This window comes from Emydura macquarii, unplaced genomic scaffold (genome assembly GCF_026122565.2).
Source record: "Emydura macquarii macquarii isolate MOO-44397 ecotype Brisbane River unplaced genomic scaffold, CSIRO-AGI_Emac_v2 contig_2897, whole genome shotgun sequence".
In the NCBI taxonomy this organism is placed as follows: Eukaryota; Metazoa; Chordata; order Testudines; family Chelidae; genus Emydura; species Emydura macquarii.
The window spans coordinates 11,664,664-11,679,230 of NW_027133034.1; the positions used below are offsets into that span (position 1 = coordinate 11,664,664).

General features: G+C 38.8%; 1 protein-coding gene across 5 annotated transcripts in view; it reads left to right on the plus strand.

The window, feature by feature from the left end:
• Positions 1–14,567, plus strand: part of AOPEP (aminopeptidase O (putative)) — a 267,939-nt gene that overhangs the window by 118,764 nt on the left and 134,608 nt on the right. For 4 of the 5 annotated variants that reach the window (XM_067569212.1, XM_067569213.1, XM_067569214.1 and 1 more), the window contains 3 exons: positions 540–642; positions 777–884; positions 7,851–7,894. In XM_067569212.1, the coding sequence (XP_067425313.1) occupies positions 540–642; positions 777–884; positions 7,851–7,894 (255 nt within the window). Of the gene's footprint in view, positions 1–539; positions 643–776; positions 885–7,850; positions 7,895–10,306; positions 11,035–14,567 lie in introns of those variants that run through there. The other variant, XM_067569215.1, reaches the window with a different exon arrangement.

Below are 14,567 nucleotides of genomic sequence, written 5' to 3' on the forward strand. Positions count from 1 at the left end.
AAAAGAATAGAAAGCTTATACTTTTCTGCAGTGTGTTAAGTGTAGATGAAAGAGACTATTCATTCTTGTAGGTGTAGTGTTGTGAGCTGTTAAGCTGTGTTCAGATATGAAAACTTAAATATGTAGCTGGGTGTAATGAATTCAATATCTTTCGTTCCCTTATACTTCAGTCTCAAAGATCTCTGTCTTGCTATCTACGTAGTATCTTTTAATGAAATGCCATACAATATGATGTCATGTCTAGGAGGTAAGATCAAGTACTGCATACCAGTTTAGTATTGGCTTTCAGTTTAACCTCAGCTGTTTGTGCAGCCACACACAAAATTACATTAGAAGAACACATTTCTTGTTGTTTCTGTTTCTTTTCACATTAGCTAAGCTATTTAATACAAATCCAGATCCAGGGTAGAACAGTGAGACTAATGCACCAGTGAGTAGTGTCTGAATATACCAACCTTTTATCATTTTGGGCAATGAAAGTTTGTAATTTATTTCTTTACTCACTTACCAAAAAATTAATTGATTTGCGATCATTTTAGGCCCAACAAAGAGAACACAGGAGAAGTGAGTGAGTCTGGAACATGTATAATCAAACACGGTCTTAATGCAGAAAAAACCTTCATGCAGGTTCATTACTTGAAGGTAAGAGTGCGAAACTGAACTAACTGAACCTGATGTTAACAGTACATTTTATAAACACTTATTTTTGTGTATCCATATTAATATTAATATTAATTAATAGCATCATCTTTGTCTTTGGCACTGATTTCTTCCAGGGCTATTTCCTTCTGCAGTCTCTAGCCAGGAGAATTGGAGAGGATACATATTTTGAATTTTTAAGAAAGTTTGTGCAGAAGTTTCATGGACAACTGATCCTTTCTCAGGTACTGTGCTATTGCTTGTTTCTCAATTTGTTGAAAAATAAGTGACTTATTTTTTCTTTTAACCATTTAAATCACTGGTTTTGGTAATTTAAAATGCGGAGAAGACATAGGACACTGAGTCAGGGAATGTGGCTATTGTTTTAAGCTCCAACGCAAACTCAGTTTTTCCTAAAATATGTCACATTTCACTTCTGTGCCTCATTTTCCCCATCTGTCCTTTATAAAGCACCTGGAACCTTGCAATAAAAAGTGCTATATAAATGGTATTTATGTATGTATTATAATTGTTTAGCACTTCATGGCAACCATGATAGTACAGACCTGTATCACTTGAGTTAAAGATAAATCTCCATTAGCTGTTAGCAGTAAATACTGTGTATATACTAGAAGGGCCCAATCCTGCTCCCGAGGTCAGTGGAAAAATTCCATTGAAATATTTGAATGGAATATTCCAATGGAAACAAAAATGGGTTCTTAACGTAAATGATAGGGATGAGTTACTTTATCTGATCTTATAATAGAATATACTATATAATCTATCGTGCAGTCATCACTGTGGTGCCTGAGTGCTTAGAACAGGGGTCCCCAGACTGTGGGGTGTGCCCCTCTTAAGGAGCGGCGGAGAAATCTTCAGGGGGTGTGGTGGGACCTGGGCCAGTCCCCATGGGGGTGGAGAGGAAGTGCCACCCAGCCGCATTTTGACCCCCATCTCTGCCTCAGTCCTCTCCGTACCCTCCTCGGCTGTGGCTGCAGCCCCGGCTTCTGGTTGCAGCCCCGCTCCTGGCCAGCCACAGCCTAGGCCCCAGCCCTGTTTTTGGCCCTGGCCCTGGGCCCTGCAACCCCATTTCTGGCCCTCCAGCTCCAGCCCCCACCCCAGCCCCAGCTGTAGCTTAGGCCCTGGCTCCCGGCCCCTGACCACGGCTTTGGCCCCAGCTCTCAATTGCAGCTCCTGGGGAGGAGGAGCAAGGACCGGGGGGTGGGGAGGGGCATGATCCGAAAAGTTTGGAGACCACTGGCATAGAAGTTGCAGTGCTGTCAGACTGACTGGTGCGCGCCCATCTATTCAGTTATGAGTACCTGTATCAGACTTTGATATGATAAAGGCAATTTCATCGAAATACATTGAAGGTGGCATGGGAACAGAACCTGCATTTACATTTGTTGTATTGGACTTATCACTTTCAAGATTCTGGATTTGCATTTGCGATGTTGCAAGCACATTATAGCAGTAATGTGCTGAGTGTAAACTGGGTAATCAGCAAGTGCAGGAAAAATAGTGACTACTGTAGGTGACCTTAAAATCCACTCTGAAAGGAGATGATTCTTTCTTTTTAAAACTAGGCTGAAGAATTTCATGGAAGAGACTTGCTGCCTAATTGCTAGCTATTTCTATGCAAAGTTACCACGTCTTGTATTGTACCTTGCTGCAGCCAGAAACGAAAAGCTGAGGAAAGCTATTTTTCCATGACTAGCTAACTGCTCCAGGAAAAGAACAAGCTAGTAGTATTTATATCCATTCCTTAGTCTTGTGTACACTAGGTGCAGCTCTACCACTTGAGGGAACATTGGGAGCCCTAAGGTAGATAAGGTTCTCCCTGCTTGCAGCTGTTTTGAATACTAGTCAATTAGACTTGCTTGGAGAAGTTTTAATTGGCACAATGTAAAAAATATCAATCACTGTGGGAGCCATGTCTACACTAGGTCTCCCAAATTGTGAATACCAGTGCTCTAGTGTTAGCAACAGCTGGAAACTTTTTAGAAAATTATAGCAAGAAAGCAAGAAGTTGTCTAATGCTCTTAATTTGGCTGCAGGAAAAATATTGGATTGGAGTAGAAAAAGTCAGCTTGTTGCCATTAGATCTACTAGCCGGACATGAAATCAATTATAGTGGATTGCATAAATACTGCAAAAAGTTGGAAAGTCCCAACACTTTAAAATATTTGTCATTCTAGCCAGATCATATTGCAGTGGTGCTACTAATCTACTAGTAATCTCCCCTCTCAACCCAATGTTCTGCAGTTAAATGTGAATTTGTAGCCTATCCAGCTGTTCTCTCACAAGCTGAAACATTTCATGCTTGTTCTCATCCCAGAAGTAAATGTTTGTAGTAATTTGATTAAAAAGTTGTTCAGCCATTTTTGAGTTGTGTGGATATATAGCATTTTTCATCTAGGATATCTGACTCGTTTTTTAAAATGTAATTAACTCATAGAAGACTTGGTTTTAAAACTTCAATCATGGCCATGTGCTTAATCTAGATGGAGAAACATGCTCTCCTTTGTTTGAAGAGATTTGATTTTGAAATAATAAAGTTATGGATATTTTCTTGAAAAATACCCTGATCATAGATAGTGTGTTTTCTTACACCAGAAAGACACACTAAAGTTTTATGCTTTGAGCAGTTATAAGTGTCTGTGTTAGGGAATCAGAGGTGGCTGGAATGAGCCACAATGCCATTCTGACACTTCTGGTGCTTTCTCAGCAATTCATTGGGGGCCAAAGCCAAAGTTACTGGAAAGATTCAGTAGGAGTTAAGTCATAGCCTTAGGGAGAAATCAGGTGTACATCTCAAAACACACACAAGTAGTATTTTCTGTTGGTCCATCTTTGTTGTGTAACGATGTAATAAAAATGCAAAGAGCAGAGTTATGGTTAATTCTGAATTTCTTGATTCTCTGTATTGAAAATCACAACTTTAATGTTGCATTTATGTAGGTATTTGACACTTAATAGTAAATAGGCATACATGATAGCTGAAGTAATTAAGAAAAGTTAGTAGAAAATTTTAATTACTCAGGTTCTTTCTTGAACAAGTATGCTGTCACCATTCAAGCAATAAGAGATTTAAAACAGAGGTACAAGTGGTAAGTTTAAATGTTATGTTCTCAGACTTTTAACTTGTTCAAAACAATTGTAAAGGTTCCCAGCATTAAGAGTTCTGAGGAAGAGATAAAGCAAAAATGCACAATGCAAATAATTATCCACTTTCTGAATACTAGTCTTGTTTTCAGTGATATTTGTAGTATTTTTCCTAGATGAGAGCCGCAGGTGCAAGGAAATGACTTCAGATGTGAAACATTAATCAGTTTACTTTTTCCCCTTCATTTTGATTGCCAGTGCTTAGTATGTTTTTAATCGTGGTTTTTGTTTATTTTAGTTGAGGTAGCAACAGATGAGTAAAGCAAGCCTGGAATCTCTGAGCAAGATTTAAAAATAAATGTTCTGTTTCACTTTCTATGGGAGAATTCATTTAGTAAACTGTTTTGAATTAAAATTTTAGAATGAATGGAGTGATACCAACAGGAAATAAATAGAAATGAGTACAAGTTGCTGAGTTCACTGGTACAGTTAAGTCTATTCTTTAATTTGGTGGTGGAAAAAAGAACACACGGGGAATCAAGTTGTTTGCAAACTTTAATTTTCATATAACCATCTCCTATAACCAGATGGATCTGTACTGGTCCCCCATTCTGCTTAGGTTCTAATTTGGTGTCACAGAAACTGTTAATATAACAGCCTTGCTTAAAAACAAACAAACATTTTTTAAATCCCAACTTGTGTTTATGACAAAGTTTTAAAAGACAAATTTGCAGTGAATGGAGTACGTGTACACACACACACACTTTTGTATGATAAGTGGATATCTACACCTGCAGATTAATAGTTGTTTGTCTGTCTTGCTCATTTGCCCATGCAAATGTAGCCGTTGGAGGTGGAAATGTAGACATGCAGGTATCTGAGCATTTTTGTGTGTAGACACTTCTGGATTATTTTTTAAAGAAATGAGGGTCTGAAATTTATTTATACTTTTTGGCCCGAGTCCTGAAAGCTTTTCCATGTTTGAAGACCACTGAGGTTGAGTGATACCCATTGATGTCAATGGGGCTCACCATAGGCTCAGGAGACCCACCTGTGCAGAGCAGATTGCAGAATTGGGGCCTTTGTTTGCTTTTTGCACTTAATTCAGTTTGGAACACAGAAATAAATGTCAGTTTCACTTCAGTCCAGTTAGTTTCACATTCTGATTTTCACATTCAGTAACACATTGTTGCCATTTTTTATTGCTAATACTGTGAGGGGAATATTTACATTCAAACAAAAAAATCTGTTGAAATTAAAAAAAAAAAAAAAAAAAAAATTCATGAAAAATGTCTATTAAAATCAAGTTTTATCAAAGTCCTGTCTAAAGCAAAACCTAAATTTTAGTCCTAAAATACTTGTCATTTTAAATCTAATTAAGTTATGCTATGTTCATAGACTACTTTGATGATCCATAGATAAATTGCTTTTTAAAGACTTCTTCCTCTGCACATAGCTTGCTATAAACTCTGAACATTCACTTTATTTATAATTATACACACAAAAGCGAGGTACAAAAAATTAAGATTGCAAAGGCAAGCGCTCAGAATTTAGGGAAAGCGAGAATTAATGTTGCTTTTATCATTTCCTAACTTTTGAGGGCATAACTTTGCAACCCTAATAATGTTGTTTTAACATAGAGATTTTGTGTCTAATTTCCTACGTTTAAAAAAAAAAAAAAAAAAAAAAAAAATTCCATTGTATGGCATCATCTTGACATCCACATGAGTCATCAGCATGGTTGTAATCTTTGGATTCACCAGCTAGTCCTCTGCTACTTGAGCTAATAGAGTAACTAATAGCGGTTGTAGGCTGCAATTCTCTGTGTGGGAATGCAGCCTACTACTAGAGGGGAATGAGACACGCACTTTGCTAGTGAGTTTCACAGATATTTGAAGACAGCAGAGGAATGGAATCTCCATCTTTAGAGCTTTTTAAGCTGTGGCTTGACAGAACCCTTGCTGAGATTATTTAGCTGAGGTTAGTCCTGCTCTGAGCAGGGGGTTGGACTAGATGACCTCCTGAGGTCCCTTCCAACTCTATGATTCTATGAATGGTGGGACTCAGGAATCTTGGGTTCCATTCCGGGCTCTGGAAAGGAATGTGCTGTAGTGATCACAGACCCCTGTGTCCTGTACTTCCAACCTGTCTCGTCTCCACCTCTGGCTCCTCATCCCAGTCCCATTCTCCTCCCCTAGCCAGTCCCAGCCTCTACTCTTCAGACTTCTCATCTCAGTCCCAGACTCCTTAGTCAGCCAGTCCCAGTTATCCCCCAACACCTAGCTCCTTATCAGATCTGACTTCTTTCCACATCCCCACTTTCACCCAGCTCCACTGGTACCCATTCCCAGTCTCCTTGCCCATGCAGTCCTAGCCTTACTCTTGACTCCTCATCCAATCTGTCTGCCCTCACTTACTGGCTTGCAGTTTCCCCTCCACCTGTTTCCCTTTCTGGATCCTAGGCCCAGTCTACTACACCTTCTAATAAATAGGTGGTGCCTCCATCATCTCCTATAGTAGAATATGGTGTAAATGCTAATTTGTGGTTACCTTTGTTTGTCGTTGTAAATACTCATCTTTAGAGCCCTGAAATACATACATTATAAAATTCAATTCTAAATGAAATTTTTGTTTAAGACTAACAGAACAATAGAAGCATCCTAATTTTAAGGAAAATTGTAAAATGATTGCTATTGCTTTATTGTTAATAAATGTATATGCATTGTCTTTCTTATTATTCATTTCCTTTATCAGTGTTTGGAAAACCAAGAAGAGCTTGAATCAAATAGTAGAGATTTTGTTTCTCAGTAACTGAGACTATAATACTTACAATGTGAAAACACTAGTAGGACAAGAGATATCTTTGAGTGCAGCTAGTAATAGATTATAAAACACTGATGAGATGGTCAGCAGATCAAGGGATGTGGCTGAATTAACATTTGAAGTTCCTATATAAATAGCTTTGAGTGTGAACACTTTCAGTCAGATTTGTATTAGAGACCTCATCCCTGTCAAAGCTGCAATGATGCCATCAGATGATAAAAAGTTTTGGACAACACTACTGACCAGGCATAAAGTGGAAAGGTTTATCCCATTACTGACACTTTGAACTATGTAATCTTTCCTTTTGATATTCGACAATGTGATCAGTATTCAGCAAAACAGGGTCGTTCCTGAATACCTTGCAACTTCCCCGTTCCTAGGAATCAAACTTGTTGCCTTCAATACAATGCTCTTTGCCGGGGGAGCAAGAGCTCACTTTCAGGAATCAGACTAATCAATCTGTACTGCAATGCACAGCATCATTAGGCTACTAGACCTGTTCCCAATAAGATACTTTTAATATTAACAAACTTGATTTACTGCTAGTTAACTGTAAAAATGGAGCATTATTTTTAATAATGCTTCTCTCTGTAAGGTTGCTCATGAGCCCAAGTAGTTAGTGTGTTGCATCCAAGTGATTCTTTATCAAAGTGATTGTTATAAAGAGTTAGATTATGTTTAAAGTCATGCATGCCAGAATCTCTGGTTTGTCAGGGGTACCTTTAGAAAGAGAATTAATTGTATTATTATAGGCAGGGTTGGTTGCACCACCTATTATTAAGGTTCCCTGACACTTGGAGGATGGGCCTTTTGGGGAAAAAAAGTGTGACTCTGTAATTAAAGACTGTATCATAATGCAGACATACCAGGAGGCCAAAGTAAGGTTGCACAGACAGCCTTAATTTTAGCATTTCTTAACTTTTCCTAAGTTTTGGGTGGTGAGTTTGAATTAAGGTTGCAAAGTTCTTTTAATGTAGTTTTGTTGTTGTATGTAGTCAATTAAAGAAAGAAAGAATGTAGGATTGTGTCAAAACAGTGAGCAGTGTTTTCAGGCCCATTGTCTTTTAACTTGTAACACCTTTATAATCTGACTGGTTTGGAAAACTGACAGACAAAATATATATTGACTAAACAATTTGAACAATGTAATAACATAGATGAGACATAAATGTATTTCTTATTCTCCTATCTGCAGCTGTTTAAATTCTATTGCTAGTGACATAGACACAGTGTTATCTTATAGATAGATATATTAATTGTGGTGCTTTTTGTTCCTTTTTCAGGATTTTCTTTACATGCTGCTGGAGGACATCCCAGAACATAAAGGGTATGTGAGAATCAGGTTAGAAAAGATAAAGAAAGGGGAGTAGAAATCAGCTCTAAATAAGAGTTGTGCCAACCAGAAATGTCAGTTGGGGGTTCTGTTTTAGTAATTTTCAGACTCTCACACACAACTGACAGGAAAGGGAAATATACAGATATTTTAATAGTACAATTAATTGTGGTACATCACATTTATGTAGCACTTAAACATTAAAGAATTCAACCTCACAACAGTCTGTTGGACAGAGAGGTATAATTTATTAACATTGTTTTAGAAAAGGGTTAGAAATGAGAGGAAAAGAGTTTAAGGGGGAGAGATACAAAGGCAAAAATGGGAGTTAGGTGCCTGATTGTCTCATGTACCTTTGAACATTTTCCCCCAAGTGACTTACTCTTCGTTACACAAGGAAGTCTGTAGCACAGCTTTGAATAATCCCTGTTGTGTTTTAGCTACAAAATCACCCTTCCCTAAAACAATATGACTGCCAGTGTCCAAATATTGGGTCAAATTCTTCTACCGTTACTCAAGTAGAAGTACATCTTACTCCACTAGTAATACCCATTGTCTCCAGTGGGACTTCTTGAGGAGTAAGGTGCTATTCAATGTGTGTAAGTAGATCAGAATCTGGCTCATAGTTATATAATGGGTGACAGCTGTTCATTCTATATCAAACAAAAGATTGAGGCCTGGCTTAGATGAGTAGAGTGGCCTACCCGCCTGAACCTGCTGCAGGGAAAGGCTCTGGCAGTGAGGAAAGGTTCTAGCTGCTCCCCAGTGCTGGAGCCTTTCACCAGTGCCTGCCCCTGCCAGAGCCTTTCCTTGCCACAGTGAAAGGTGCTGCCAGAGCTTTTTCCTGCTGCATTCGCATTTCTGGAGCCTTTTGCTTCCACAGGATGCAGCCTGCCTTTCACTGAAGTGTGTAGCTACACATGTAGTGCCTGATTTGTGATTTACACACACAGAGCCGCTCACATGCCGTGGTACGTGTGGATGTAACCTAAGTGCCTGGTTTAGAGGACTGCTTCACGTTCTGCCTGGGCCCAGTTCTGATGGGAGCTTGGCTATTGAAATTTCTCCCCCTGGCAGGAGGCCAGGACCAGATAGGGTAGAGGATATTGTATGTTTGCAGGCTCCGTGATCTGCCTCTTCTCTGCTAAGGAACATTTTGTATGATGGTCTAAGGGCCAGATCAACTAACAGATGTCTAAGGGTATGTCTGTACTACAATGGCACAGCTTCAGTGTTGCATTGTAGATGTTTCCTACATCAGTGGAAGAGGTTTTTCTGTTGATGTTGGTAATCCACCTCTCCAAGAGGAGGTAGCTAGTTAACGGAACAATCCTGTTGGTCTAACCATGTCTACACCATTGGGTAAGGTCAACCTATATACTGTGCTCCGGGCACAAAAATTTTCACAGCCCTCAGTGATGTAGCTAGGTTGAACTAAGTTTTAGGTAAGATCAGGCCTTAATATAAGTACCTGCATCAGTCTGCCGAGTCTGCCGTCCTGGGCTGTCCTGTTTAGTGGACTGTCTGCCTCAGAGGCCCAGGTTGTCTTGGCCTTCCTCCAGCAAACCTGAAATGCTTCTCACCCATGACTGTAGCATCTTATTTTCTTCTGTTTAATTTAAAAATCTACTGCTATAACTTAAAAAAAAAAAGTTTGATCAATACTTCCAGTAGCCCTATTGACCCCAGCGTTCGTAATCTTTAGCCTCTGATGTAAATTTATCGTATGCATATCTGTAACGTGAGCCATGCACAACCTCAATGTTTGTAAGCCCGTCACAGAGGGTGTGTTTCATCAGCTCCAGATAAATCATAATCGCAGCTGTTTAAGCTTTGTGTGGTTAGTCTTCTTGAGTAATTAGCTTCTATTTTTGTGGGTATTTGTTTTGTTTTTATGTTATGTTGTTGCTTTTTGTTATTTCATTTGGTTCAGTAAAACAAATATTAGAGAAGTAAAGCTAAATTTTCCATAATATACTACAGACTAAGTATAACTTGTAACTTTATTTGTAACTTTAACTGTTACTTAGTAACCACCTTCTATGTCTTTATAAATATCCAATTTTTCAAAATACTCAGCTACACAAGTAGACCCTGTCTCCTAGATTTTTATTAGCAGTTTTTTAACCCAAAAAAGTAAGTTATGATGGGGGAGATTTTTCAAAGGCACAACTGGCTAATCGGTATCTAACTGCCAATGAAAATCTTCAAAAAAATTTCGTTCAACATGTCCTATTCCCTGCAGTTATTCTGTAAATTACTGTACATATGCTGATTACGAAAAATAATCCATCAGGAAAACCCAATAGATAGTAATAAAAATTACTGTTGTTAGATTTATTCCTTTTGGATATGTGCCTAGTCATGTTGCCAGAATAATTTATGTTGAAATTGGTCATGTCAAAGGGTTTGTACATCCAGATGAAGAAATAAGAAGACATACTCTTACAAGTATTTTCAGTTGGAGATGGCAGTCTTCTTACCTTCCGTTACTGAACTGTTACGTATTTTTAAAGTACAGTTTTAACAGCTGCAACATTCCACCACAGAGATGGCTGCATTTCCTTCTTGGTGAAATGATTCCTGTATGTAAAGTGCTTTGGACTGAAAGTCTGTGTTATAAAGACTTTTTATAATAATACTAATTCTGATTAATAATTATATTATGATAGCATCTGGGGGCCTCATCTGAGATTGGGGCCTCATTTTGTTGGGGTAAATGCACATTAATAGATCATCCCTCCTCTGGGGATCTTACAGTTTAAATTGATAGACAAAAGGTAGGTAAAAGGAAGTATTATTACCCCCATTTTATGGAAGGGGAACCTAGTACATGGAGTTTGTGACTTGCCCAAGGTCACACAGGAATTCTGTGGCAGAGCTAAGAACTGAACCCAAATCCCACTCTAGTACCTTAACCACAATACCACCCATTGTCTTCTCTTGAGTTCAGGAAATCACTTACCGTATTTCCCCATGTATAAGATGCTCCCATGTATAAGACGCACCTTAATTTTGGGGCCCGAAATTTGAAAATAAATGTATTACGGTACATCACTGGTAAGTACCACTGTATAAGACGCACACAGTTTTTAGACCCCAAATTTTTTGAAAAAGGTGCGTCTTATACATGGGGAAATACGGTAAGCATGAAGCTTAAATTTCTTGATATCAATGGGATTTAAACATATGGTAAGTGCCCTCTCTGACTAGGTATGCTTTTCTGAATTGAGGCTTCTATAAATATCATGCTGTATGTGCTTCCTCGATGTGTGCGTTAATCGATGTGTAAGCTATTTTTCTGGCCTCATCCAAAGCCCAGGAAGTCAGTGGGAGTCTTTCCATTGACTTCACAGGGCTTTTGATCAGACTCTTTGGCCTTGTCTACACCAGAAAGGTAAGTCAACCTATATTAGGTTGACTTATAGCCACCACAGTAATTACTGTGGTTGTGCATGTCCACACTACCCTCCTTGGGTTGGTAGTGTGTGTCTTCACCAGGAGAACTTCTAATGACCTAAGAGAGGCAGTGTGGGGAACTAAGAACCAGGCTCCTGGCAGGCTACCCCCACCTGTACTCCCTGTCCCTGGCAGGATCCAGGGGAAGCTGCCTGGGGCTTCTTGCCCCCAGGGAGCGGGGTTCAGCTACCCCAGCTTCTCACTCCCCCTCCCGGGAGCTGGGTAGTCGTGTCAATTTCACAACTCAGCCATGTCAATTTTTCACCCTGCTTCACTGGAGCAGGATCCAGCTCCAGCTGTCATTCTTGTCAGTTGAAATGGACAAGAATGACAGCCAACAGCCGATGAAAGGAATGCAGTATCTACACTGACACTGTGTCGCCCTGTCTATCCCGACGTAAGCCCTACACCTCTTGTTGAGGAATGTCCCAGCTAACATGTCCTAAAAAAATGTAGACCAGGCATGTTCTACTTTAACATGGGCTAGCTGGATGAATTGAAATGGGGGGGTGGGAGCCCAAATCAGAAGGATCAGTCACTGTAATAACCTTTAAAACTAGCATTAGAGATTCGGTGCAATCTGAGCAATTTGTTAGCATCATTTTTTTCCTGGATTAGTATGCTGGTTGAACAGTGTCATAAACTCATTTCAAAGATAGTCTAAACACAGATAAAGCTAAACTCAGATTTAAGCTGCTGCAAATCAAATGTCATTATTTTGCGTTGAGTTATACTAGAAAATCTTACTGCTTTAGTATGACTGTTCTCTAAAAGCTGCTGTAAAATTGTCATCATGGGGTTCTGTGTTTTGGCTGTTAATGAAAACCAGATCAAATTTACTCCAATTACAGGTAAGAGTATTTTTTCCCTAGCTGCTAGATTTACAAACTCAGTTTAGAATCTGAAATTCAGCAAACTTGGTTTAGAATCTGAAAGTCAAGCTGTACTGTTTCTGACTTTTGCCCCAATAATAATGATGATGATTTCTGCAGTTGGAATGTTGTCAGTAGTACTGATGATGACACAAAACAGTATTCAGCTCACTCTCTTTGAAAGCTGTGTTGATTCTGCAATGCTAAGAAGATTGAGAAAAAAGTAAAAATTTTAAGTTTATCTCTAAAAATAAAGAAAATATATTTGAGCCATAATATATGTACGGAAGGTAAATCCGTTGAGTTAGAAAGTGCCAATTTTACGGTCATTTTTCTGACTACAACTGTACTTTAATCTAACTATGAATAAGAGGATAGCTCATCATCTTCAAAACAGAAGAAAAGCAAATGTTGGTCATCAAATCAAAACAATATTTCTATAAACAAATATAATTTATTCTCCCCCACTCCAATGTAAAATTAGAGATAAAATAATAGGGAACCTTCAACTTTCCGAATTAACCTACCTGAAATTCAAGTTAATAATTTGATATAGTGTTATTTCTTTAAAAAATTTGTATTGCTTCCTACTTACTTCAATGTTCTGAATTTCTCGGTCTCAGAATAGTATTTATTATATACGTTTTTGGAACATAACACTCTCGTACTGTGTAGCATCTTCAGTTTCTACATAATGCAACAATATAGCATCCTGTGGGTATACATAATTTCAAACAATAGCTCTGATTATTGTGGATTATACAAACCACAAGAATTGAAGGTGTGAGGTCTGAATGTTGGAATCATGTTATCATGTGGGACAGACAGAAAGGGCATGCTGAGTCTAAGGGACCTAGCTGTTAAATGTTCTAAACCCAAAAGATGTGAACAAATAGCCAGGGACTTCTAAAAGCTGGTCAAATCTGGATTTAAATAATTAACCTAAATGGAGAATGCTACCCTGTTTAATACCGTACCTATGTTTAATGTACTCTTGGTTATCTGTAAAAAATCAATTTCCATAGTGATCAGACATGCAGAATGGTAATTTCCTGAAAGTTCAGGATCCTAGCTAAGTAGAAATGCTTCTGCTGTGATTATTTGAACCACATGCTCTGAGGAAAACGTTTCTGTTCATTGCCTAGTCTGTTGTCTTATAAATTAAAAGAAAATGTTAGTTCAAGTAAGTAATGCTCTTACTGATTTGAGGGGATTTCTTTGTCTGTGCCTGAGTTCATCGTCCTCTTTAATACTGCTAAACCGTTCTGCCTTGGGGTGAATTTATCCCTGAACTTTTGAAGGAAAGATGGTTTTGTTTTTTGGGTTTTTTTTGCCTGTGGAATGTACCAGATTGCTCTCAAGAGCATATATCATCAAAATATATTCTCAGAAGTGGATGGGCCTGGACTCCCACCACAAAAGGCTTCATCCCCCTTCACCATCCTATGCAAATTACTCAAACGTTGCAAACAAGCCTTCAAATGGTATGGTGTGAAACAGAAATACGTCTACATTTCTTTGATTCCATCCTCCTTGCTCCCTTCTCTCTTAGTCCCTTCCCATTAATTTCTACAGATGATTAGCATGCTGTGATAGTCTGGCCATTTGAGAATGGCCTTACCTACTGAAAGACATACAGTGACAAATCTGAGGAAGGATTGTCTTTTGGGTAAAGCAGATTAGAAGATCTGGGTTCAATTCCTGACTGCCATAGACTTCCTATGTGATGGTGAGTACATCACTCAGGACCACCTTGTGAACCTCTTATTCACATTGTTGAATGGTTATGTGATTCCATTGATTTCTGCTTTGGGACAGAATTTGCCACCCTTAGTCACAGTGAATAGTACTTTATTCCTCAAATAGTCCCACTGATTTCAATGGGACGTTTTGCAGAATAAGGTACTATGCATTGTGAATAAAGGTGGCAGAATCTTGCCTGGATACTTACTGTGTGTGTCTCATTTCCTCCTCTGTGAAATGCTAATAATACTTTCCTACCTCACAGAGGTGTTGTGAGAGTAAATCCATAAATACTTCAGAGGCAATGAGATGTGGTGGTGCTGGAGATATGTAAGACGGAGATTCTGACAGGAAAGGCTCTAACATTTTCTTGTATTGTTGCATTTAAGGCCCTGACTACACTAAAAAGTGTTGTCGATGCAAGTTATAGCAATGATCAAAAAGCACTGCAATTACAATGCTTGTGCCTGTCAACACAGCAGTTGTGTTGCCAAAGCACATCCACAGTTGGTGCTCTAGCATTGACAGTGAGAGCAGTGCACTGTGGGCAGCTATCCCATTGTGCAACTCACCAACTTGTGCCGCTAGGAGTT